Source organism: Dendronephthya gigantea, unplaced genomic scaffold, assembly GCF_004324835.1.
Source record: "Dendronephthya gigantea isolate DGI-Jeju-01 unplaced genomic scaffold, DenGig_1.0 000013F, whole genome shotgun sequence".
Taxonomy (NCBI): Eukaryota; Metazoa; Cnidaria; class Anthozoa; order Malacalcyonacea; family Nephtheidae; genus Dendronephthya; species Dendronephthya gigantea.
Window position 1 is genome coordinate 23,036 of NW_021163023.1, and position 24,638 is coordinate 47,673.

The 24,638-nt window shown below is 35.9% G+C and overlaps 1 protein-coding gene across 1 annotated transcript; it reads left to right on the forward strand.

Annotated features, from left to right (window-relative positions):
• Positions 1-2,447: 2,447 nt before the first annotated feature.
• On the forward strand, positions 2,448-10,472 carry LOC114519245 (lactadherin-like). The gene is made up of 9 exons (XM_028539344.1): positions 2,448-2,696; positions 2,861-2,947; positions 3,182-3,209; positions 3,340-3,653; positions 4,125-4,266; positions 5,050-5,234; positions 6,848-6,989; positions 9,686-10,020; positions 10,458-10,472. Exons 1-9 carry the CDS (start codon positions 2,448-2,450, stop codon positions 10,470-10,472), a joined length of 1,497 nt encoding a protein of 498 aa, XP_028395145.1.
• The last annotated feature ends 14,166 nt before the right edge of the window (positions 10,473-24,638 follow it).

Here is a 24,638-nt window from a genome sequence, read left to right on the forward strand (position 1 = left end):
TTGAGACAGCAAGTTCTTTAAATGCCCGCTTTGCTTTTCCCCCTTCAGACTATATAATGACCACAGCTTGTTTGTTCCGACCTTAGCCAGGATTCTTCTTGTGCTAACACCATGGTTATGCCCACACAGAGCAAGGAAGAAGTGTAACTACAAGTAAAATATTTATATTAATTAATTTATCCTGAACAAAAACAGTACGTGGCAGAACAAATGGCAAACCAGGGTGTCTGCAGTATGCTCATTACCATTTTTTAAAAAGCTAAGTATGACCTTATTTAACTACTTTCAAAATATCAGGCATCAGAAAGACGATTTTGCGAATTATTCAAAAGAATATGTGATTTGCACTGGTCATATTTAATTACACATAAAAACACATTCAATGCTTATCACTGGGATTTAAAGAGAACACCTGATTGACTGCATTTACAACTGAACCATCTTGAAGAACATCATGATGACCCAGGCTATTGCTCACATCGAAGGTTGACAAACCCTTTCTCTAAGCCATGGGCAGACTCATTTCATTCGATGGATTTGATGAAAAGCTCGGTGCAACAGGGAGCAATGGTATAATAACTGGGGAAGATGATGTAGGGGCTGACTTCTTTTTCCCATTTTTTGAGATATCTTCATCCGCTAAAATGTAAATGAGAGAAACAACTATAACCTCAGTTGCAGAACAATATAAATGCTATACACCACACCTGGTCATGATTGAGAACACTTTTTCTCAGGGCGAAAATCCCATCCTTGCAGTGATGTTTAGAAATATGAAAGTTAATTAAGTCTATCATAAATGTAGGTATACATGCAAAATATACAATATGAATAAAACATAAAATATTGAGCAGTTCTAATTGCAAAATCGACTTCTGTGTGACAATTACTCATGATTCCACTTCTCTTTGAATGTATTTCTCTATATTCCCTGTTTAATTAAAATGACTATGTCAACTACACCCCATGAAAATTCAACACAGTTTGTGGGTGCAACAAAACTGCTGACAAACTTAAAACTTATTTGTTAAATATATTATTCACCAGTAATTACTTGAATCAAATACCAATATTTTAAAATATATTATAGTCATACAACTATTCAATATTAATGTTACAGCATTCAGAATAATAAAAAATGCCAAGTATATGATGTAGTCATGCTGTAGGATCTATTATGGTGCATTCTTATGAAGGATCTATATATTATGGTGCAACAAAAATTTGTTTCAGTTTTAACAAGATTGATTAATTATCAAAACCTGCAAACTCCAAAATCTATAGCATGAATTTGTGGTCACAGCTGGGCAAATGGGTTGTGTTGCACAAACATTGAACTTTAAATATCAAGTTCAAATTTTAAGTGCACACAGGTATCACAGTGCCATACTACATGTAGGCCTATATACATGTAGGCCCATATATATAAAGGGCCTGCTCCTGCTTGCTGGGAAATTGTAGAATGTGTGTCAACTCTCATGCTTTTACTGTTTTACACATACTGTATTTTTTCAATTACCTTAAAAAGCAATTTGATAATTAATGAAAGAGATTTAAGTGGAGCATTTTAGAGGTAAATAAGTTAAAATAAGCAAATTTGAGCACGGCAAACATTATTTCTTACATACTGTACATGATACATTTATGACTATATCATGTATGACTGTATGACTATAACAGTGGATGATCAATTTACTTTTTTGATCGCGTCGCGTAGCGACAGCGATCTATAGTTTCGGCTTGGTTTTTTTTTTTTTTTTTCCTCTCGGGTCGACCCCCAGCGTCGCTAGCTGCGGGCCATATCACCCTAATCGGGAACCTGCGCACAGGTAAGTTGCTAGTTATATTACGTGTTGTATTCACTTTGGGCATATTTCGTTTCACCTTCGAACTTCGAAGCAGTAAAGTAGAATCAATAAAGCGATCAAAATGCTAGCAAGTGTTATCTTTATCTTTACACTCATTACACATATAACTAACTGCACACGCCGAGCCGAGTAAGCCTGAACTAAAGGATTTCAAGCAGTTTCGAAATGGGCTGTTTTGTGTTTCTCCTGCTTTCAACATGCGACTATAGTTCGGTATATTGTTCATTTTTATTATTAAGAACATTTACGACACAAAATTTGCATAGCTGGGCTGGCTACGCCGCTGTGAACGACGCGATCATATAACGCCTAGTAGGCGTCTTGTTTGAATAAGCTCTTCAATTATTAAACATATAAAAAGATAAAAGAGAGACAATTTACACCTTATCTAATACCAATAATAATAATAATAATACCAATACAATAACCGCGTAACCAATGTAAGCAATTATTGAAGAAGTGATTCTGTTGGATTTTATGTTGTACATACCTTGCTTTTTTCATTTCCTACGACAAGGTTCCTGCAACACCAGTGAAGTTCCATTTGGACTAAAGGATGGAAGGATAAAGGATTCTCAGATGTCATCATCAACCGAAAAAAATGGATTTTCCGTATCAAAAGGGAGATTAAACGGTGCAGCTTCTTGGCGTCCCGACGATGACAATCAGAACCAATGGCTCCAAGTCGATCTTGGCAAAAAGGAACTTGTTACAGCCATTGCCACTCAAGGTTCTGGTTCTAATCGTTATTGGCTGAAGAATTATTCGATCACTTACGGTGTGGATAAAGAAAACCTCACTTCATACAACATTAATGCAACTCAGAAGGTGAGCAGCCAAAGAGATAATAATCATATTATTATTAGATTATTAAAGTTTTGAACACTCTCCAGAGGTTGTTACCACTTTCACCCCCAGTGTGTCTTAATCAAAAGTAGCTTATAAATATATTGTGAAAAGTCGACTTCATCAATAATTTATAATTTATAAAGGTGTTCGCTGGAAATTATGACAAGAACTCTGTCGTGACAAATCTCTTATATCCAGCAATAAATGCGCGTTATATTCGCATACACCCAGTGTCTTGGCTTAATAACATATATCCTTGAGAATCGAAGTTATTGGTTGCTACACAGGTAGATAATACTCAACATTGAGCATATCTTATTTGTTTCCAGTCCCTCGTTTACCTTCAACACGCCCATTCTAAGTTAACTCCAATAAAGCGGTGGATTGTGGAAGAGTCGGGTGGCGTGAATTATTATCTTTCATGATAATATCCAGCTGATCTAAGCACCAATCATTTATCTTAGTTACATTTTTGCATTTCCTACGACGAAGGTTTTTGCAACACCAGCGAAGTTCCATTTGGAGTAGAGGATGGAAGAATAAAGAATTCTCAGATATCATCATTTACTGAACAAAATGTCTTACATACGTATCTTACTTTTTTTGCATTTCTTTCAACAAGGTTTTTGCAACACCAGCGAAGTTCCATTTGGGGTAGAGGATGGAAGAATAAAGAATTCGCAGATGACATCATCAACTGCAAAACTGAGCGAATTTTCTGCATCAAAAGGGAGATTAAACGGTACAGACTCTTGGCGTCCCACAAATGATGATCAGAAACAATGGCTCCAAGTCGATCTTGTCAAAAAGGAACTTGTTACAGCGATTGCCACTCAAGGTTCTGGTTCTAATCGTTATTGGGTGAAGACTTATTCGATCTCTTACGGTGTTGACAAAGAAAAGCTCACTTTATACAAAATTAATGTAACTCAGAAGGTGAGCAGCTAAAAAGATAATAATCGTTTTATTATATCGTCATCGTACAAGCAATCAGAGCCTATGACTTCTTCAGGATTTCTCAGGGAAAGAAAACTAATTGTTACCCAAGATTCTTCTAAATTACTTTCAATCTCTGAGTCAAGAACTCTGGGGGTGGAAATTCAATTGAATAATCACAGCTACAAAACGTGTACTAAAATAAATAATAGTTATATTGACAATAGATTTAAAAAGAATAATCAGTCAAGATACCACAAAATTTTTTTTGTCTTTGATAAAAACTCATATATTGTGTTCACAAGATGTTTATTTTCGTATATGTTTTATTATATTTTGCGAAATTGTCGGCTGTAATATATTTATTTATTTATTGATATCTGTGGTTATATATTTTTATTTCTTTTCCTAAATGAGAAGTAGTCTAATGCTCAAGGTGTTCATTTCATCCATCATTTATAATTTATAAAGGTATTCGCTGGAAATTATGACAAGAATTCTGTCGTGACAAATCTCTTATATCCAGCAATAAATGCGCGTTATATTCGCATACACCCAGTGTCTTGGTTTAATCGCATATCAATGAGAATCGAAGTTATATGTTGCTACACAGGTAAATAATACTCAACATTCACTTGTTTCCAGTACCACGCATATCCAAAATTAACCTCAACATAGCGTTCAATTGCGGGTGAAGGGTTGGGTGCAGTGAAATATTATCATTTGAGATCATAATTATGAGCTAGAATTTCAATGCATTTGCACCGAGCAAATGTCTGCGTACACTAGAACATCAAGGCAATATATAACAATGGGTATTGATGATTATAAGCAGGAACGGACGGGGGGGGGATGATGTAGTATTAAGTTACTAGCATTAAATTATTGCGCATTACAATTACGGCGGTGAACTTTGGTGTATTAGAGAAACGTTTAACGAACTATTTAACGACATAACATTTCGTAAAAAATATTCTTCTTGTAGCACCGATTCATTCTAATTCTATTTTTTTACTGACATCCGATCCCAGTTCCCTTTTTCCATTGTGGCATGATTTGGTATGTAGCATTATAAAATAACATGTATATAACGCGTGTTCTGATTAATTGAAGCCCGTGTTTGGATCAGGCCATCCAAACACGGAAACCATTAATTAATTGTATATTAATTCACTTGGCCTCTTCAAGTAACCAATGCACGCAATGATCGAAAAGACCTCTTATATCTTAAACACGCATAACTTATTTTTTTGTAACTTCTTACAACAATTAAGGTTCTTGCAACTCCAGTGAGGCTCCACTTGGAGTGGAAGATGGAAGAATAAAGAATTCTCAGATGACATCATCAACTAAAGAAAAGGACATTCTGCATTAAAAGGGAGATTAAACGGTGCAGGTTATTGGCGTCCCGCAAATAAGAAACAGAACCAATGGCTCCAAGTCGATCTTGGCAACCAGGAATTTGTTACAGCGATTGCCACTCAAGGTTCTGGTCGTAGTTACTGGGTGGAGACTTATTCGATCTCTTACGGTGTGGATAAAGCAAACCTCACTTCATACAAAATTTATGCAACTCAGAAGGTAAGAAGTTAAAGAAATTATAATCTTATTATTAGATTAGTGTAGAAAAAGTCAGGATTTTTTTCATTGTGTCGAGAATTGACATGGACATTTGCACTAATAGTAATAGCTAATTTTATATAGCAACGCACTAGAACGCACTTGATTGGTTGACACTTAAACTAACAGTTCAAATTACACTTGCATGCATCTTCAATTAATATCATCTGTATATAACTAATTCTTCTCTACTCGGAGACACACACACAATTACACAAATGAGAAAATAACCAAAATCACGTTGTTGCATTGATCGTCCAATTTGTATCCCGCTAATTCGAACCTCCACTAAAGTCCTCTGCAAACATGGTAGACACAACGCAGCAAATGAAGAACATTTGGTAATTCAAGTATTAAAACAATCGAGACACAGTGCGCTTTTCTTCACTCTCGCAACATTCCCGCGTGTTTGGATCAAGCCATCCAAACACGTAAACCATTAAGTAATTGTTTAATCCAGCACAGCTATTATTCAATCAGATTGCTATCCACTTTTAACTGTCTTTTAGCAGACAGTTTCCAGAGGGAAATGAATATTTTTTCTGATCATAAAATGTGATCCAGTAGCAGCCAATGTACTTATTTCATGACCTAATTGTAACACTCACTGTGTTTCCACAATCTGACGAAATTGCTTTGCAAGTTTGTGCTTTTCACTGGTGAATCTCGATCAAGGACCTTTCTCAAAACGTGTTTTGCACCACACCTGTACTTTACATCTGGATATAAGTTTGGGCGATGAAAACTCTTTTTTACCATGCATTATTGCTTCTGAAGAGAGAATTTTGCTTCTGGAAGTTCTGTCAAATTCCCAGGAGCAGAAAGGCTTTTGTGCTTGTAACAAAGATATGTAAAATATGCACAAAACTGACAATATCTAACACATCCAAAGGCATAGCACAGTGACGGGACTTTTAAATTATAACAATTGAAGTCTTCTTTTTTATACACTCTGTAGTTTTCGCTAAAATATTTTTGTCTCTTTTCATCATTCCCTACTTCCTTTATAAGGACGGTCTAATGTAAATAAAAAACCTTACCTAGTATGACGATTCATATCATTAATTAAGTATTAAAACTGTGATGATTTGCCGGAGTTATGGTTAATTGCTGGATAATACTTGAAGGATTTTGGTCTGAAGTTTTATACATAATGTCACGAAGCTTCAAGAGGGTTGAGGTTTATGGTGGAATCTCTGGTTATTCATTAGTTATGTTACAAAGTGTGACATTAGTAGTTTTTGCTCCCGCGCGGTAGGTATGTTGATTTTAGAATGACTTGATTCAAATTCGTGAACAGAGCCCGGCAGTCAATCACGTTCGAAAAAATTAATATTGTATATTGTCATTCAGTCAACGATAGACGCTTTTAGGCAGGGACGCCTGAGTCATGGGGCAGAGAGGGTGACTTTCCCATTTGTCCTCTGCTTACTGAGGGACGCTGGGTCAACTGCGCTTTGCTACTTTTTATACTGCTTTGAAATTTAAGCCAATCTTTTAAAATTTAGTATAAAGAGACCCAAGTAAAATAAGAAATAGTAAAAATACAAGGACCATTCAACATTTCCTTTCAGGTGTTCGATGGAAATATGGAAGGAAATTCTGTTGTGACAAATGTCTTATCACCAGCTGTAACAGCTCGTTATATCCGCATACACCCAAGGACATGGAACAATCACATTTCCTTGAGAGTGGAACTTTATTGCTGTCAAAGAGGTAGGATTAGAAGCAGTGCAGGCAGAAGTTTGCAAGTAGTGATTGTCATTGGCGTCAATCCAACGTTAATTGAGGGGAACCAAATTCATATATTCAGCTATGCCTGGCTAATTTCTTTTGAAAACAACTCACTTTCAATAGAATTAAGCCTGGCATAACAGAATATATGAATATGGTCCCCCTCAATTAATCTTCGATTGACGCCGATGGTAATTGTAAATTTGAAAATTTTCTTCGGAATGGCGTATTTGTACAATACACTGAAAAGAAAGTGTGAAAATTGGCAGTCAACACCGTTACTTATATACAGGATCGCAAGCGAACAGCATTCTCGTGACTGCCGTCCCCAAGTGGGTGGGGGTGGTTATCGTTTCAAGACTATTCGGCACTTCTTTTCACACCATTCAAATCTACAAGCTGCTGCTCGCTGTAATCATAAGAGACTTATTAATTTAGCCGTATGCGCATTTCAGTAGGGACAACGTTTTCTTTTCCATAATTATAGTTGCGTTTTGCAAAAATTAAAATCGTTTACAACTTTAAACGGTACAGAAGGTAAACAAAAGTCCATATGTCAGGACCCCATGATGTTTGTGCCCATGTGCAGCTCGCTTTGTGTAATACAAAGAAATTTAACTCCACAAAATTCTTATTTCTACGAAAATATATCATATCATATTCTAAAAAAAGTTAAGGCAATGGATTGCACTTCTTTGGCCCGTGCTCAGTGCTGGCTATAATTGTTCCCACAAGAAATAGTTTTTTGTTACTAGAAATACATGCATGCAGAAACCCCTCGCCTCGGTTTAACAAAATTAGTTATTAATTAAGCATAGGGATGGTAACATGATTGTTAGAAAAATACGTATGTGAGAAAAAGAAATTGAGAAAAGTGTGGAAATATTTTTCTGCACGTGGAAGCACTGTAGTCATAGCAACTCGCAACGGCCGTATATTTTTAAAGAATCAAAGTTTACCCTCATATTTTTGTGAAAAAATGGCAAAAATACGACAAGATTCTTACCTTTTTCTGGAATTTAAGTTACTCATTTATAGTCAGTGTTATGGTAAATTATTACTCCGGCGTCAGCGACGGAGTTGAAAATTCGCCCCGGTTTTGTTTTGTTTTTGTTTTGTTTTTATTTTTCGTCGTCGCAAGTCAGAAATGGCGCGAAATATTCTAGTATCTAAAATGTGTATGTGACCGTATTTATCTACGTCCCAGTATTATCTCCCAAGAGTTGTGGTACACAGCTTTGGCTAATTTTCCAATGCGCGATTCGATTTCTCTCGCATGATACGGCAATTTCTCCAAGAGGAACAAATAAACCGTTCTTTTCATGCTGTTCGATTAAGTTTAGATTGAATTGGGGTAAGAATATATTTAATACATGTAGATTCTGGTCCTATTTTAGTAATCTCGCTGCTATTTCGCCGTTTAAAAAGATGATGTGGTCGTCGTGTATGGGCGCGTCGACACGCCGCGTAGTAGTTTGCACAGGATCGAAGATTTAATATAACTATATAAGCACAAATTCCAAAGGCGTAAGACGAAGCGAATGTATCATGCGGTTTATTTACATTTTTGAACAATTGAACTTCTATACTGCGATGTGCTTCTGAATTTCGCGATCGAACATTTAGGTTCGCTAGGTATCTAAATGCGAATATGTATGCGAAACAATACGCGAACTGTATTGTTTATGTTCAGAAGCTCTATATTGAAGACTGGCACGTGCGCCGGAGTTAACGCCAGAACGGCGTCTTGTTTTAATTATTAATTACCATGAAATATAACATCAGACGTCTCATACAACTTGCAACGCCTCGACTGGTTTTTGCACGGGAATGTTTTGATTTTCTTTTCTTTTTGTTATTATAAAAACGGAGTTTATAAATGAAATTATAATGTCGTTTATTACATAACACATTCAGATTTATAGTGAAATACATTTGAGAATATTAAAGTTGTGTTTACCACGAAAGAATTACATTTTAAAGCTGTGGATGAAATATTATCAAGTGTAAAATCTTCCGACTTTATTATACACGGTGAATTCGGTCAAAAATTTGGTCTTGTTATTTGTTAAACCGTGAAAAGTGCTGACCACATTCGAGTTTCCCTCTAATTTAATTAAAAATACATATACTCTTTATTTTATGAAAACATAAAAATTATTCATTTCATCAAAATTTTGCAAAATGACAGTTAGTTATTGACGTTTGAAAATACAAATTTTTGTCTCGACCAATCAAGAGCTTAGTGGTTCACTCTGGCGCACGTGCATAACGTAGAAGACCGTCCATGGCGTGAGGTCCATTGCATAATGGCGGACAACTTTGATTTCGCATTTGCACATCGTGGGTGTAAATATCCGAGCGGAATTAGTACCCTCGCACGGTGCTCCGCACCGGATCGGGGATAAAATGTTTAGTACTAAACTAAGCGGTTGTACCGAGCTCATTTGGCCCAAACAGTGGTTATATTAGTTCATTAACGGTAGTTATTAATTTCTTTGAAACCGAGTAGTCATGTATATCTAGCGCTTGTGTGATATGCAACTAGTCTTATGACTTTTATTCTGTATATTTAGGAGGTGAATAAACATGTTATTAAATTTAGATTTATCTGGTTTCGTCCAAACGGCAGTTTAAATTTTTAAAATACTCTCTAATGAATGCAATTCTTTGCAAAGCTGGTGAAAAGACACTCGGCGTGGAAGATAAGAGTAAAGTTAAAGCTTCGCAATTGACTTCTTCGAGTTATTTGAATGCATGGACCAAAGCAGCTCGTGGACGATTGCACAACAATGGACAATGGAGAGCAGGATGGAGAGCAGGAGCAAACGACAAGAACCAGTGGATACAGGTTGATCTTAGCAAGAAGGAAGTTGTCTCAGGGATTGCCACTCAGGGAGGATATTATTGTTATCCACATTTTTGTTATTATCGTTGGGTGAAGACCTATTATGTTAAGCATAGTTTGAATGGAACAACATTCGAGTCTTACAAAGATGAGGGTGATGATAAGGTGAGAATTATTGCAGTACAGGGCGTATAAAAAATACAGTTCATAAATCTTGGGCAGGCCATTCGAATGGTACCGGATTCTCGATACAGTCTCTCGAATTTTTTTAGTGTACATTTTAAACAGTGATATCGATTATCTAAATATTTCGCTCGAAGGATAAAAGTTAATATACTTTGCAGGAAACATATCTTCAGCGAAAATCGATTCAAAGCTTATGCGTGCCACCCGTTACCATTGCAAGAGAGTCGTTTCAAAATGGCCGCCAAACAGGGTTTAATCGTGTGTACATGGCAAACCAGTTCGGTGACCCCAAATTCCTTTGTATAAAACATTTACGCTATTGATGCTTTATCTATTTAAAGTCTGTTATGGGGATTTTTTTCTATTTACAAAAACGTCATTTTAACATATTAAAAATTTTTAAAACTTTTTTATAGATAAAGCATCTATAGCGTAAACTTTTATTACTAATAATTGGGGGTCACCGAACTCGTTTGCAACATAAATAAGATTAAACCCTGTTTGGGGGCATTTTGAAACGTCTCTGCTCCCAGGGTAACGGGTGCCAGGCACCATTTCTGAATAGATTTCTGCTCTAGATATTTCTCCTGCAAAAGTATATTAACTTTTAGACCTGGCCTGTGGCGAAATATTTAGATGTTTGATATCCCTGTTTAAAATGTGCATCTAAATTAAAAATTCGAGAAACTGCATCGAGCCACTTTAAGCGGTGGACATGCCACAGTTAAAAAATACTGTTATAAAGTTTCTCATCCCCGAGCCGGTGCGGAGCACCGTGCGAGGGTACTAATTCCGCCCGGGGATTAGGAATTACACCCGGGACCCGGGAGAACATAGCGGAATCCAAAGTTGCCCAAATGTCATGGACGTTCAATGGTCATGGTACTTGTGCGTATGCGTGAAATGCGAACTAGTGTGGACTGGAAATCAGCAACTTCCGGATTGGCTAAGACGAAAAGTTTGTGTTTCAGTGAAAAACGTCAGCAATTTAACTGTCATTTTGCAAACTATTTTTTAAAAAAATGTTTCGAAAACAAAATATGAAATGTGGAATCAAAAAACAGATAAAACACTGGGAAGAGCTTAAAATATTATCAGAACGGGAGGAATTAGCGGTGAAAAGGAACAACTCGATTATATACCTTGAAATGGTAGGAGTCTATTTTGTTTATTTCGAGGTTTATTTCGTGTTTGCTGTACGAATACATTTTATGACCTTGGTAATATTGAAGGTTAGGTCTGGCTAGCTCAGGAAATATCTTGCTTCGTTTAAAATGGTGAGAGGTTGCTGCATGCATGTATTTCTAGTACAAATAAATCAATTATTACTCTCCTCAGTATCAGCCTTAGCTGATTATAGTTATTCGCTCATAAAATTGGCTCATATGACCGGGATATTTAGCCGGGGTATCGCTTTGGTAACGCTGGCTAATTTAAATATGGAGGAAATATTTACAAAACGCCTTGTAATAGTGGATCTTTTGTCTTTATAGCTGCAGCTGTTCTTAATCTTGGAACACTATTAGCAGCCAGTTAGCACTCCCGAAGGAATAAACTATGAGGAAGAAGGAATTTTGTTTTAGAGCAATCACAATGCATAAATAATAATTTCATACGGTGAAAAAATAAGCACATTATTTACCATTTTAAATGAAGTATTAAAAAAATTGTGAAAAATCGACCCTGGGGGATGCCTTTGACCGGTCACAAAGAAAATCGAGCGAAAAATTCGTTCGATCGAAAAGTATGGCCTAGTTGGAGAACGGCTTCGGTTCAAAACGAAATTCCTCAGTAGCACAGGTTTATGTAAAAGTATGTCTGTTGTTTGTTTGTCACTGAATGTACAGTACTATCATAGGAAGCCTGCATGGTCAAGTGCTTTCGTCATACTTAACGGTTTTATTATTTTCTAAACAGATTTGGGTAGGGTTTTATGATTTTCAAGAAAATACATTAGAATTTAATTTGCAACTTTACCTAGATATTTGATGGGAATAGTGACTGTGATACCATTGTGAAAAATAACCTGTCTCCACCAATCACTGCTCGTTATATTCGTATACATCCAGTGTCTTGGTATAATGACATTCGCATGCGAATTGAGCTTTATGGTTGTTACTCAGGTATGTACTAACCTTATATACTTCAAATAAATATCAGTTTATTATAAAATATTTTGGTTAAACCTGAGTGAACAAACGAAGCCAAGGTTACATGCCAGAGAATATATTTGACTGCGTGGAACTGTGATATTGCGTTTATTGCATTTATTGGGTTTTTTTTTACTGGTGGATCTTCGCGTTTGTAACGTTACATTCTACCGTTTGTCCTCTTGTGGATCTGTAAATCGTGTGTTCCTACCAATACGATCAGGCTTCCTTCGCGTGTAATTCCTGTGGTAAAAGGTCGATTGCGCGCTTTTCTAAAATTCTGCTCTTGCAGCCCCAGACTTCCTCAGGTGCCTCTGTATGCGAAAAAAAGGAAATTTTTGACGGGACTATTGACAGTTGGTAAACGTAAATACATTCGTTGGTTTTCATTTGGCTTTCAGAAAAATTCACACAAATTCAACTTGCCAAACCCTATACATACGTTTTCTCATATAGTAGTTATAGAAACAGAATATCCAAGTAAAATGCTTCGTTATATTTTATTGTAGCCCTAGCTGGACTTGGTGAATCTTAGAAGCATTTGAATAATTATATGATTAGTAAATGATTAGCGAATGAAAAGTTTGTGAAGTTAATAAGAGATAAGTACAAGTTAGTCATTAGCAATGCAGTGGCACCAAATACAATAACTATATTACAGTCAGATATACGAGCATGCGTAGAAGTAGCGCGGTATTATTGTATCTGAATTATCACTTAATAGTCTGTAATCCAACATGCACTGGTAATAATTTATAAATAAATCAACAATTATACGAAAAAGATGGCGGTGTGTGCATTTCAAGCTGAAAATATAGCTGGGAAAATTGGAAAAAGACGCGTTGAGTACCTTGTGTTAGTAATGAAGTTGTTAGTAGATTTAACATGATAAAGAAAACAATCCCATGTTTTATGTCCGTCTTTCAAAGACGATGTTTCACACTTCAGTATACACGGGCTTCCGCCATTTTGAGAATTGTTGATTGCACGAGTCTTGCACATGTTTAGTTAAGTTTTTTTAGTGTGTATTTCAGTATTTCTAGAACAACATTATGAATTTCACAGCATCTTGATTTTTGTTGTTTTTTTCTGATCCTTCGAATCGAAACAGGAAGAAGGAATCTGTAGAAATGGGTTTACAAGAACAATGAGTAAATTTCAAACGCATTTAATTTTACTACATCAGCCTCGGGAGAGAAGCAAAGTTGTGCATTTGTACGCCTCATTCCACCAATTAAAATCTAATAGGGGCTTTTAACTTTATGGCTAAGAATGGGAGTCGAACATCAATTGATAAAGTCTTAATTATTCTTTTACACGAGCAGAAATTGTTGTATCAAAACTTTCTTTTTTCTCCTGCTATTTGTTGAAGTTACGCCAAACCGTACCTTGAGTGACAAATGGAATATCTCTGGGAGGTCATGGAAGGCAGATGTCTCCCTTGCATGAGAATCGTATACATTACTGCTATTTAAAGAATTTGTTCAAAGATCTTTATTACTGACAAATTTGTAGAAAATCTCCCGAGTTCTCGACTCGTTTATTACTGAAGATGTCAAGTATTTTCTAATTTTCAGTGCTATGAATTTCCAGGATATTTGGAATTTTTGTGCAGGAATTTTACAGCAAGCGCTGTTGGATAACACTTACTTTAGACTGTGTTTGGTGGCCTAAGAGATAGTCTTTTGCTCGTGCACGCATTCAGATACTGATGCGAATAGTTCATTGCAATGACTGCACAGTGTTTCTTGTTTCGAATCGGTATTTGATTTGAAAACTAATATACGTTTTAATTCCTCACTTTACTTAGGGCAGTTCAAGATAGAGAATTTTTGTCTTTCGTTTTTTAAGTATTCCATGCTCGTTATTTCATATTTATACAGGCCAAATTACGTCAAAGCGTTTCACAAATTTAACTTTTCGTCCCTCGACATTCCATCCCCATCCCCTAACTTTTCATCTGAGCTGTTAAATCCTTTGTTTTCAGAACAATTCTCAAACATAGTGTTGTTTGATCCACTGACCTATATATACAAGAATAAAAATTGCATCCGTCTGGAACCTACCTCAGACTCTTGTGAGTTTGACTGCAACGTAATAACTGCATTTGCTAAGAGCAGGTTTCAGACTGTCCTAAAGGCGGTTTTCCACTTACGAATTTTTTTGCGAAGAAACGCATGTTCATACGCTTAATGACGTCGACGTCACATATTTGTAGCGATAAAATTATCAGGCTGTTCGCTGCGACGAAAATGTGAATTCGAATGATTTCTACTTTTTCGCGGCGAAAGAAGTCGCTAGCCAATCACATGGCAGAATTTTTATCTTCTGCATTTTTGTTCAAAATGGCGGACGTTGACCAGGGAGTGGAAGTGAGTGAAAGTGATTTTCTGGACGCCGAATTAAACGTTTCTCTACCACTGAACGTTCAACTTTATGTTGTTCATAGTTATCTGGCTCCAAGTCCTCAGCCGACAGCTAATTTTTATAAGGAAATGTTCCTAGAAGAAGTCAGGAAATATCGATGTCTCTGGGACGTGAATAGCGAGGGATACAAAATGCGACCAATGAAGCAAAACGCATGGTTGGAAATAGCCGGAGTGTTCAAAAGAGATGGTGAGTTTATGCTTGGCATTTATGCGTCTACAAGCAAAGCAGTGATAATAATTTTTAGAAGGGAGTTTATTGGTTGTTTTAAAAGCCCCAAAGGCATTGCAATAAAATGGTCTTAATTTTAGCAATTTAGGTATCTACATACTAAAATTATAATTCATATTAATATTCAGCAAAATAAACAAATACGAATAGTTGAAGTACAGTTACATAAGAATTGGGGTCAGTGCCACAGTGATTTGAATGAATATAAATAACAGTGTGATATGCTGATTTGTAGAAAGAATTTTGAGCAAAAGCATTGTACTGTATTTTGAGATAGCCTGCTGTTTCCTCCACTATAGTTTTTCTTTCTATGTGTCATATTTTGATGCAACATACTTACTGATCTTTTGCGGGGATCAAGTATTGCGGTAAACACGATTTGTATGACTATTTTGGCTCATGTCAGAGCATATTGGGATTCATACTGTAGGGTATTAATTAAACAATGCAAATGTTTGTGAATGGCACACAAAGGGTTGGGCATTGCTGGTCATAAATTAAATTTGACTTCCTCCAAGTGTATTTTTCTTTCTCACTGCACTATATAGTGTGTCAATAACATGATGCATTTGCCCAGGGGAAGGAGCAAAAGATAGATTTGCTAACAATAGATGAGGAAAATAACTTTAGTTTTATATATATTATAAAACACTTACCAGTATAAGAATAGGATAAGTTCGAGATAAATTCCTGTAACTTGATGCACATCACAAAAACGTTACTTCAGTTCATAATTTGGCCAAACTTGACTGTCAAATTTATATTAATTGCACTCTGTCAGCTTTACCCCTGGGTTGGGGTTAAGGTGATCCCCACCTATTTTATCTTACAAGGTTGATTTTTGTCAAGTAACCGTATCAAGAAAAAGAATCATATGGGCAGTATTTTTCTTATATTTATGTATGTAGCATGTAGTACATGTAATTTTTGTTAATGCAAAACAAATACGTTTTTATTTCCATGCTCACAAGACATATTATACTACATTTCAGTTGAGTTTTTGCAACGGAATTTGAATAACTTGAAGGACAACTTAAAAAAGTGTCTTGAAAAGAGGCAGCAGATGACCAAGTCAGGTGCTCCAGCATCTGCTTTGCCACAGCGCAAATATTTTCAGCAGATGCGATTTCTTCATGAAAAAGCAGCAAACCAACCTACAGAGTCCAATATTCCTCTGTCAATGGAATTAACTGGAAGAGATGAATGCGACCCGTGTCCAAGTGCAACATCAACTACCCCCTCTACAGGGTGTATCAAAAAAAATGTCCCAAATGTAAAATTTCCGTTTTTGTGGGTAGCCGCGCATGCGCGGCTAACCACTATGTTATAGCTGAAAAGTGTCCGCGTCCGTCTAAATGTCCACATCTTCGGAAATCGTCGGATAAGTGAACAGATCACGAGTGATCACGATTCACTGTCACGATTATGAACTATTAGGTTTGTTGACATCTTCGGTGATTGTCGGATGACCGAAACGAACTAACATGGATGCACACAACTAACAGCTGCAATTGCACGATATTTATTGATTCGTAAGTACTTTTGGCATGCTATTTATTATCCATATATAATTGTATATGATTTCCAAAGGTAACACAGCATAAGTATTAAAACTTGCTTATATCGCCCATTTTATTTGTTGATTAATTTCAAATAGTTTAATTTAAAAACGTTTGGGCTAAAAACCATAATAGATTTTAGGCCTGTGGAAATTTAAAATGGCTTTTGTATTGTAAAACAGAGTGGATATTGGTACACCCTGCATATTTAATACTTTGCATATATTTAATGACTTGTACATACATGGAAATGTTAATTTGCACACATTTGTATTTTTTGAATATGAAATATTTAGAGTCCATTTGCTTCAAAAGGATCAAAATATTAAATGCTAAATTATGCTTCCTGTAAACACTAAAATTGAGCAAAGGAATTATGCCTAAATTCACAAACAGCAGTGGAACAGAAATACAAACATAATATATTGATTTATAACAAGATCTCAAGGTTCAGTTTCTTTATACTATTTGGATGAAACTGGCGAAGGTTATGCTTCAGTTTTTAATGAAACTGGCAAAAGTTATGCTTCAGTTTCACCGTGGTTTCACGAAAAATGTAACACATGCATCGAAAATGTGTCAGCACCCTTTAACTACTGGTGAAAAATGGAAGGGAATGGCTGAGATATCTAAAATGCAGGGGACTTGATAGATCAGGTTGTATAGAAATAAAATAGCAATCAAAGACCAATATAGTCATTACAACAAGTCCCATTCCCAAAATTCCATGTTTAGACATATAATTAATATAAAAATTTTACTCAAGTTAGTTTAAACCCACAGACAATGTGTATATTGTAGAAACATATGTGTATGTAAACTACTGATAATATATTCAAATGAAGACCTAACATATATATATATATATATATATATATATATATATATATATATATATATATATATATATATATATATATATATATATATATATAAGTTCAAAGTCATATAAGATTCTTTAATTAAATTATATGAAATATAATTATACCATTTTGTCAAATAACAAGCGTCAATTGTCACTAGGAAGCTTTAACATAATTTAACGGAACTTTATACTTTTTTTTGTTTTAGTTTATTTTATGTAACTGTGCAGTTCCTATAAACATAACTTTTAGGATAGTTCAATGATTTTCTTCTGGATAGTGTCATAAACAATGTCCAGTTCATCAATGTCTGCTATCAATTCATTGATAAGCTTTTCTGGTGTCATTTGATCTAGCGAGTCATCTGTGGAACATCTAGCTATGAGCTGATGCACAATGCTGTTGAAGGCTGTCAAATTGAATGCTATGCTAGCTAATAAATAATCAAGGGACATCAAAAAGAAATACTTTGAAAACGTCTAAAAACCTTTCTCTCCTTCCAAACTAAGCTTTATGTTATCAGACGATTTGTACCGCCACTCTGGAACCTTACTCTCTTTTTTGTTCTGTCCACCTATTCTGTTTTTTAAAAGCCATGCATTTCCTATCTTTTGTAAATATGCTTTTATATATGTTATTATTCTGTCGTTAAAAATGTATTTAAATTAATACAATAAAAAAATTAAATATATTGTGCAAAAAAAGTCGTGAATTCGACTGGCTAACATATGGCATTAGAAAGTAAAATTGTAAGCATTAGTTTATATTGACTCGCCACTATAGCAGCCTGGTTTACTATCTAACTTTGAGTTAAACATGTGTGGCAAAAGTCTTCCTCCAGAGAAAATTGCATATCTGTGCCTATTACTCAATGAAAAGGATTTGAGTGTTAGTGAAATAGCTCGAAAGCTAAAGATAACACGTTCTTGTGTATATAAATATAAAAAGGTTGGAATCTCTAGTGTTCAAAAGAAGAAAATAAACAAAGGAGGTAGACCAAAAAAATTGAATGAAAGGGATAAGAGAGTCTTAGTAAGGACAATTAAAATATTACGTGAAAGAGATGGCACTTTTACGTCTAAGAGACTTGCTAGAGAGGCTGGAATAGATCTGACAAAAGTTAGTATGCGTACAGTTCGCAGGGCGATGAATAACGCCGGTTTTAAATATTTGCAAGCAAGAAAAAAGGGCATTTTAAAGAAAAGCGATTTAAAAAAAAAACTTTCCTTTGCCAATAAAATGAAGAAAGAATATCCAAGCAATGTATGGGAGAGAGACATAAACTTTTTTTTAGACGGTGTTAGCTTTGCATACAAACGAAATCCATTTGATCAAGGGAGTTCGCCTAAAGGACGAATTTGGAGAAAGCCAAGTGAAGGTCTTGATTTTGGGTGCACAGCAAAAGGGAAGAAGGAAGGAAGTGGCGGAAAATTAGTAAAACTTATGGTGGCTATATCGCATGGGAAAGGTGTTCTAGATTGCGAACAGTATGATAAAATGTCCGGTTCCCACTTTCAGGACTACATAAATCGCAATTTTCCAACTTTGTTTCAAAAAGCTGATAAATGGCAGTCTAAACTATGGATTCAAGATGGGTGCCCTTGTCAAAATAGTAAAGCAGCGAAAATTGCTATGAGAGAATCAGGGTCAGATTTGCTTTCAATACCGCCTAGAAGTCCTGATATAAATCCGATCGAGAATCTGTTTCATCTTGTGAGACGAGAACTCGACAGACAAGCAATCAGCGGATGTATAGTACAGGAGAGTTATAATGAATTCGCCACGCGAGTTATAAACACGTTCAAGTCTTTTCCTCTCGAGTGCATTGATAATATAATAGGGTCAATGGATAAACGAATGAGCATGATTATCAGTAGAAGGGGTCAAAGAATTAGGTACTAAGTAGCTGTATATTTGACTGATTAATACAAAGTAAACATATATTGCATATTTGCGGGTCGAATTATTGAACTATCAGTGAATATAATAATAAAAAACAATTATTTACAGGAGTGTATACTATAATGAAGTCGATAAATATATTATAATTACAAAATTCAATGCGGTGTCGTTTTAACGGCGCACCAAAGAGCGCGCTAGAAAAATGCAAAATATCATTCAGAACAATAAAAGTAGGAGAAATCAATCGTACTGTCTTTAAGCTATTTACAATGCTATTAACTGCGATGTATTTTTCGCGCAAATTCTTCAATATTTTTCAAAATCACAACGGTTCACCATTTCTGACATAAAGTAATTGAATCATCATATCTTATATCACTGTACGGTGCACCAATGGTGAACCGTTGAATAAGTGTGTTTTTTTAATGTACTAGCTAACTCCTAATGTTCGTTTTTAAATAATACAAGTAGGCATGTTGGTTTTTTAAATAGCGACATGAAATAAACACGTACAAAGCACCTTAGTATATTACGCTGTAAACTGTATCCTATAATATCATTAGCATGACATATAGCTATTCGCGCATATAGAGTTGATTTCCGGATATTGCGGCATTATTGTTTTACACATCATGCTGTTCGTTGCATACTAGAGTTGCAAAGCAACGAGGGCAAGGTTTGATCCTCATCTGTTGTTCTTCTGGTATCTGATGAGTGAGTGAAAATAGCTTCCAACGAACCGACATCATTTCCGTCTCCCGCTCATCGATTGTCCCTCCTCTGACGTATGTCAATCTACTTTTGCTTGTTGCAAACACTGGCGTATCCGACTCCAATAAAATATCTTCAGCGTAGTGGGTTTTGGGTGCAGAAAAGTGTACAGGCTCGCCCTCGAGTAACAGAAGCAGGTCATGCCAACGAATCAATTTTTCATTCCAACGGAAATCATTAAGAAAAATGCACTCGGCTTCTTGGACGCCAACCCATGCGAAGGTGCCAGTAGCGGGATTTTTGAAGGTGTGCATGATAAAGCACATTTAAGGGCCTGAGCAAAAAGGTTTTGCCGCAATCAGCCGGGCCGACGAGCATGACATTTCGATATTTACCCCGTCCCTTTTGTAACAGTGCGAAGATAGAATTGGCAAATTCAACTACATATATACCGTTAGCTGCTAAAACTTCTTTGGCGCATTGCAACCAACGACCTTCACAGTTCTCAGCACATTCGCGTGTCTTTGCTTCCTCAAGTAACTGGATGCGTGTTTTCCTGCTTCTTTCAAGTTTAGCTTCCGCATTCAACATGTCCCATGTAGTTTTTAATATATGGGCTACAACTTTTGGTTGTCTGTTCATGATGAACTCCGCAAGATCAGATTTACCCTCAGCCTTTTGCTTTTGCGCAAGAGCAAGCAATTCTGTACGAGTCTTAATGGACTTCGCTTGCACTATTTCAGACACTTCCAAAGACGTCAATCTCTTCTTTCGTTTTCTCGACCTTTTGGACGTTGATTCCCCGTCGTCGCTGCCCGATTCATCTCTGATACCATTTGCTATTGTCGCACTAGCAGAATCGGTTTTCGGTGGTTCACCATTCGTCAAGTCAGGATGACCAGGACTTTGAATATATTCTTCGTCAGACTTAGTGACGTATTCCCAGGCACTGTAGTAGTTGTGATGTGACGAGGAAAAATGTACTGAAACATGAAAGTTGTCTAGCAGAAGCCGTTTAATTCTTAGCCATCTTTGCCTACGTTCAAGCTTGATTGCAATATGATAGTGCTTGCCACCATCTTGATGATTTTCGAGACAACGTACAGCACCACTGCAAAACTTTATTGTCCTTCTTAAATGCCAGAACTGATGCTTGGGCAAAATCACTTCTTGAAGGAAAGATTGTTAGGTCCGCTTGGCTATATGTTATCATATAAACTTGTCGAACGTCGCGCGATCGTAGTGCTTCAGTCGCCATTACAAAGAATTTATGACTATTACACGATAACATGTAAAACTGTTTATAAATATGACCACGTGCGTAGGTGTTGACAGTTTAATGTTTAAGGAATATACCAGAGCCACCTTAATAGTATGTTAACTTTTGTAACATTATACTTGCAACAGTACAATATTAACTTAAGACAAAGGAGAAAGTGAGAAAAGATTGTTGGCTCTTTATATGAGACCAATTTAAAAGATTAAATAAATCATTCTTTTCAGACAGGCCAAGTTTGGTTTTTCATTAACAAAATTATGTACCGTGGGGGGTGGTCCCTTTCCACTGATATTGAGAGGGCTTGCGCGCGAAAATGTGAAGCTGAAATTGAGATATTATTTAGCTGTCTAAAAGAAGGAAAGCTTTTTAATAAACTGTCAAAGTTTCAGGAAAAATAATGCAAACTGGGAGCAACGCGCGACCCCTAAAAGTGACAAATATTTCATTGCGCGCAGTTGATTAAATGCATGGTTGATTTTAGCGTGACCGATCTCATGCAAAGCTGGGCAAATGAATGAATTAAAGCGAGAAACTGAACAAGAAGACGAAGCGATTTAATAATAAGATTCTTATTCCTGATGTTAATCCTCAACATTTCCACCATTCTAAGCAAACTCTAAAATTCTAAGCAGACTGCGGCTCGTCTTAGCATGGTAAACACTGAACGGCGAACCACATTTGTCTGTCCTGCCTCAAACTATCCATTTCGTTCGAAATTCTTTCTTGCAAATCGCCTACGCTACCACCGGCAAATCTAGGCGAATGGACAGACAAATGGTTCGCTGTTCAGTGTTTAGTATGCTCACACAAGCAGCAGTTTGCTTAGAATGAAATGGTGGAAATGCTGAGAATTAACATCACGAATAAATCGCTTTGTTTTTGTGTTCAGTTTCTCGCTTTAATTTATTCATTTGCCCAGCCTTACATGAGATCGGTCACGCTAAAATCAACCATTTGTCACATTTAGGGGTCGCGCGTTGCTCCCAGTATGCATTATTTTTCCTGAAACTTTGACAGTTTATTAAAAAGCTTTCCTACTTTTAGACAGCTAAATAATATCTCAATTTCAGCTTCAAATTTTCGCGCACAAGCCCTCTCAATATCAGTGGAAAGGAACCACCCCCCGGTAACATAATTTTGTTAATGAAAAACCAAACTTGGCCTAGGTATACCAGATAAGTCTTATTTATCTCTAGGAACACAAAAATTTGCCAAATTCTGCAAAATATCCTGAAAAGCGGAAATTTTACATTTGGGACATTTTTTTTATACACCCTGTAGAACACCGAAGCGAAAAGCTAGTGATGACCCATTGATTCCTTCTGTAAATAGCAGGCATGCTTCAAAGACAACACGTCAGGATGCTATTGATCTAGCAATACTAAAACAACTTGAGAGGACAGAACAAAAAATGGATGAAGCACCTTCAAATGAAAGTACATCAGATGAGATATCTCTGTACTGCCAAACTCTAATTCCCATTGTACGTTCCTTCCACCACAAAAGAAAAGACAAGCTATGATTAAGCTCAGACAACGATTGATTGAAATTGAATTTAATGATGACTAAGGTGACATGGAGAAAAAATTTAGGTTCTCATTTCATCACCTTTTCATTGTTATAATCATGCGACTCAAATTGATCTAAATTGTCTAGTTTACATTTAATTGTATTTTATGCTCTTAGATTGTTGTGGCTATACCTACACCGTCCACAGGTAATCTGTTATTTGAAATCAGAACCTAAAATATTTCATGTTCAGCATGTCCACATCAGCATTGTCACAAGTTATGTTACAGTTAAATGTATCTGTCATAGCACGTAGCAGTTCTATCAACTATATCTGCCATTGCCAGTCGACTGCTCCTTCTGAGCTGAAACACTCTTTGTATCCTTGCCTTACTAAGGATGCATCCCTTGAGTAGTTATTCGAGCCAATTCTTCTAAGCGGTTGCAAACCTAAAGTGTCGTGTTCTGTGTTCCTCCATTCACCAACTGTAGTTCCCGTTGCATTGTCCTGGTCAATGTAATCTCTAGGACAATATCTACATGCATTTGAGGAGTTATTGCTTATTAAAAAATTGTGTAGGGCAACAACTGCCTTTGTGATTTCGGTAGTCTTTTGAACATTTGCAACAATTGGTCGGCGAAATATTCTGAATCTTGAGGCCGCTATTCCAAATGCATTTTCAATAACTCTTCTTGCTCTGGAGAGCCTATAATTAAATATACGTTCATCTAGTGGGAGATACTGCGATGGGAAAGGTTTCATATGTGTTTTCAGCCCGAATGCGTCATCAGCAACACACAGCAAAAAGTCGCTTTCTTATTTTGAAAAAAAAAACTCATTTCAAGATTTTTTATCTTGAAATGAGAGAAATTTTCATGGGAGAATAGCAAGAAATAATTTCTCGCTAAGAAAACATATCAATCAAATATTTTCTTGTTTTAAGAAAAAATGTTTTCTTAAGATAAGAAATTTTGGAGAAAAATAATCCTAAAACAAGAAATATAGTAACTATTTTTTAAGAAAAATTAACTTAATTTGAGAAATATTTATTTATATTAAGAAAAATATTCTTGTTTTAAGAAAGCGGGAGAATAGCAAGAAATATTTTCTCAGCAAGAATTTTTTTCAGACTGAGAATTTCAGAATTTCACTGCTCTGTTGAATTTACTCCTAAATACGTTTTATGGAACGGGTTATCTTGGCCCTTAACTGCTTTGCTTAGTTCTAATTGTACTCTGAAGTTCAGGTTTTTCGGCCACTGAGGCTGATTCTGAGTCCGACATTTCGCAATAACTCTCTGATTTTCAAATTATTTGTACCAAACACTCTCTTTGCCTATTAAACGGCACGCATATATTGTTTGGCACTGCTACTTTAAACGCAAGTCGAACGGGAATTTCTTTAATATCTATTGAAAATATATTCTATAGAAAAGATTAAGTTTAACTATAATATATAAGTACAAGGTATAAACATACATGCATTCCAATCATTTTAGTTCATACGATGAATCAAACTAAACTTAAACATAAACAAAAACACTAATCAAACTACAAACATACATGCAAAGAGATAAATTTCAGTACCTGAAGGGTGGATCCCCTTAGGACTTTGTCTATTACAACTATTTCCAAATCAACCGTTCGTTCTATCTCGCACATTTTCCTGGCGCTTAACTGATTAGCAGTCACTCGTACAGTATTATTTATTAACTTAATAACTAACATAACAGATATCTCGCAGAACCAACTTTGGTTGATAGAGTTTCGTCGTGATCAAGCTTGCTATAAATATGGTGTTTTCTATTCGTTTAAAGCTGGGTGTGTTCTTAGTTAAAGGACTGCTATTGCAGTAGCGGATCTAGGGGTGTACAAAATATATTACACAGCTTAATTTTAAATTCAAAACATGCACCTTAATAACAACTCTATTGGTTACAAATTTCAAAAGAATATTTTTAAATTA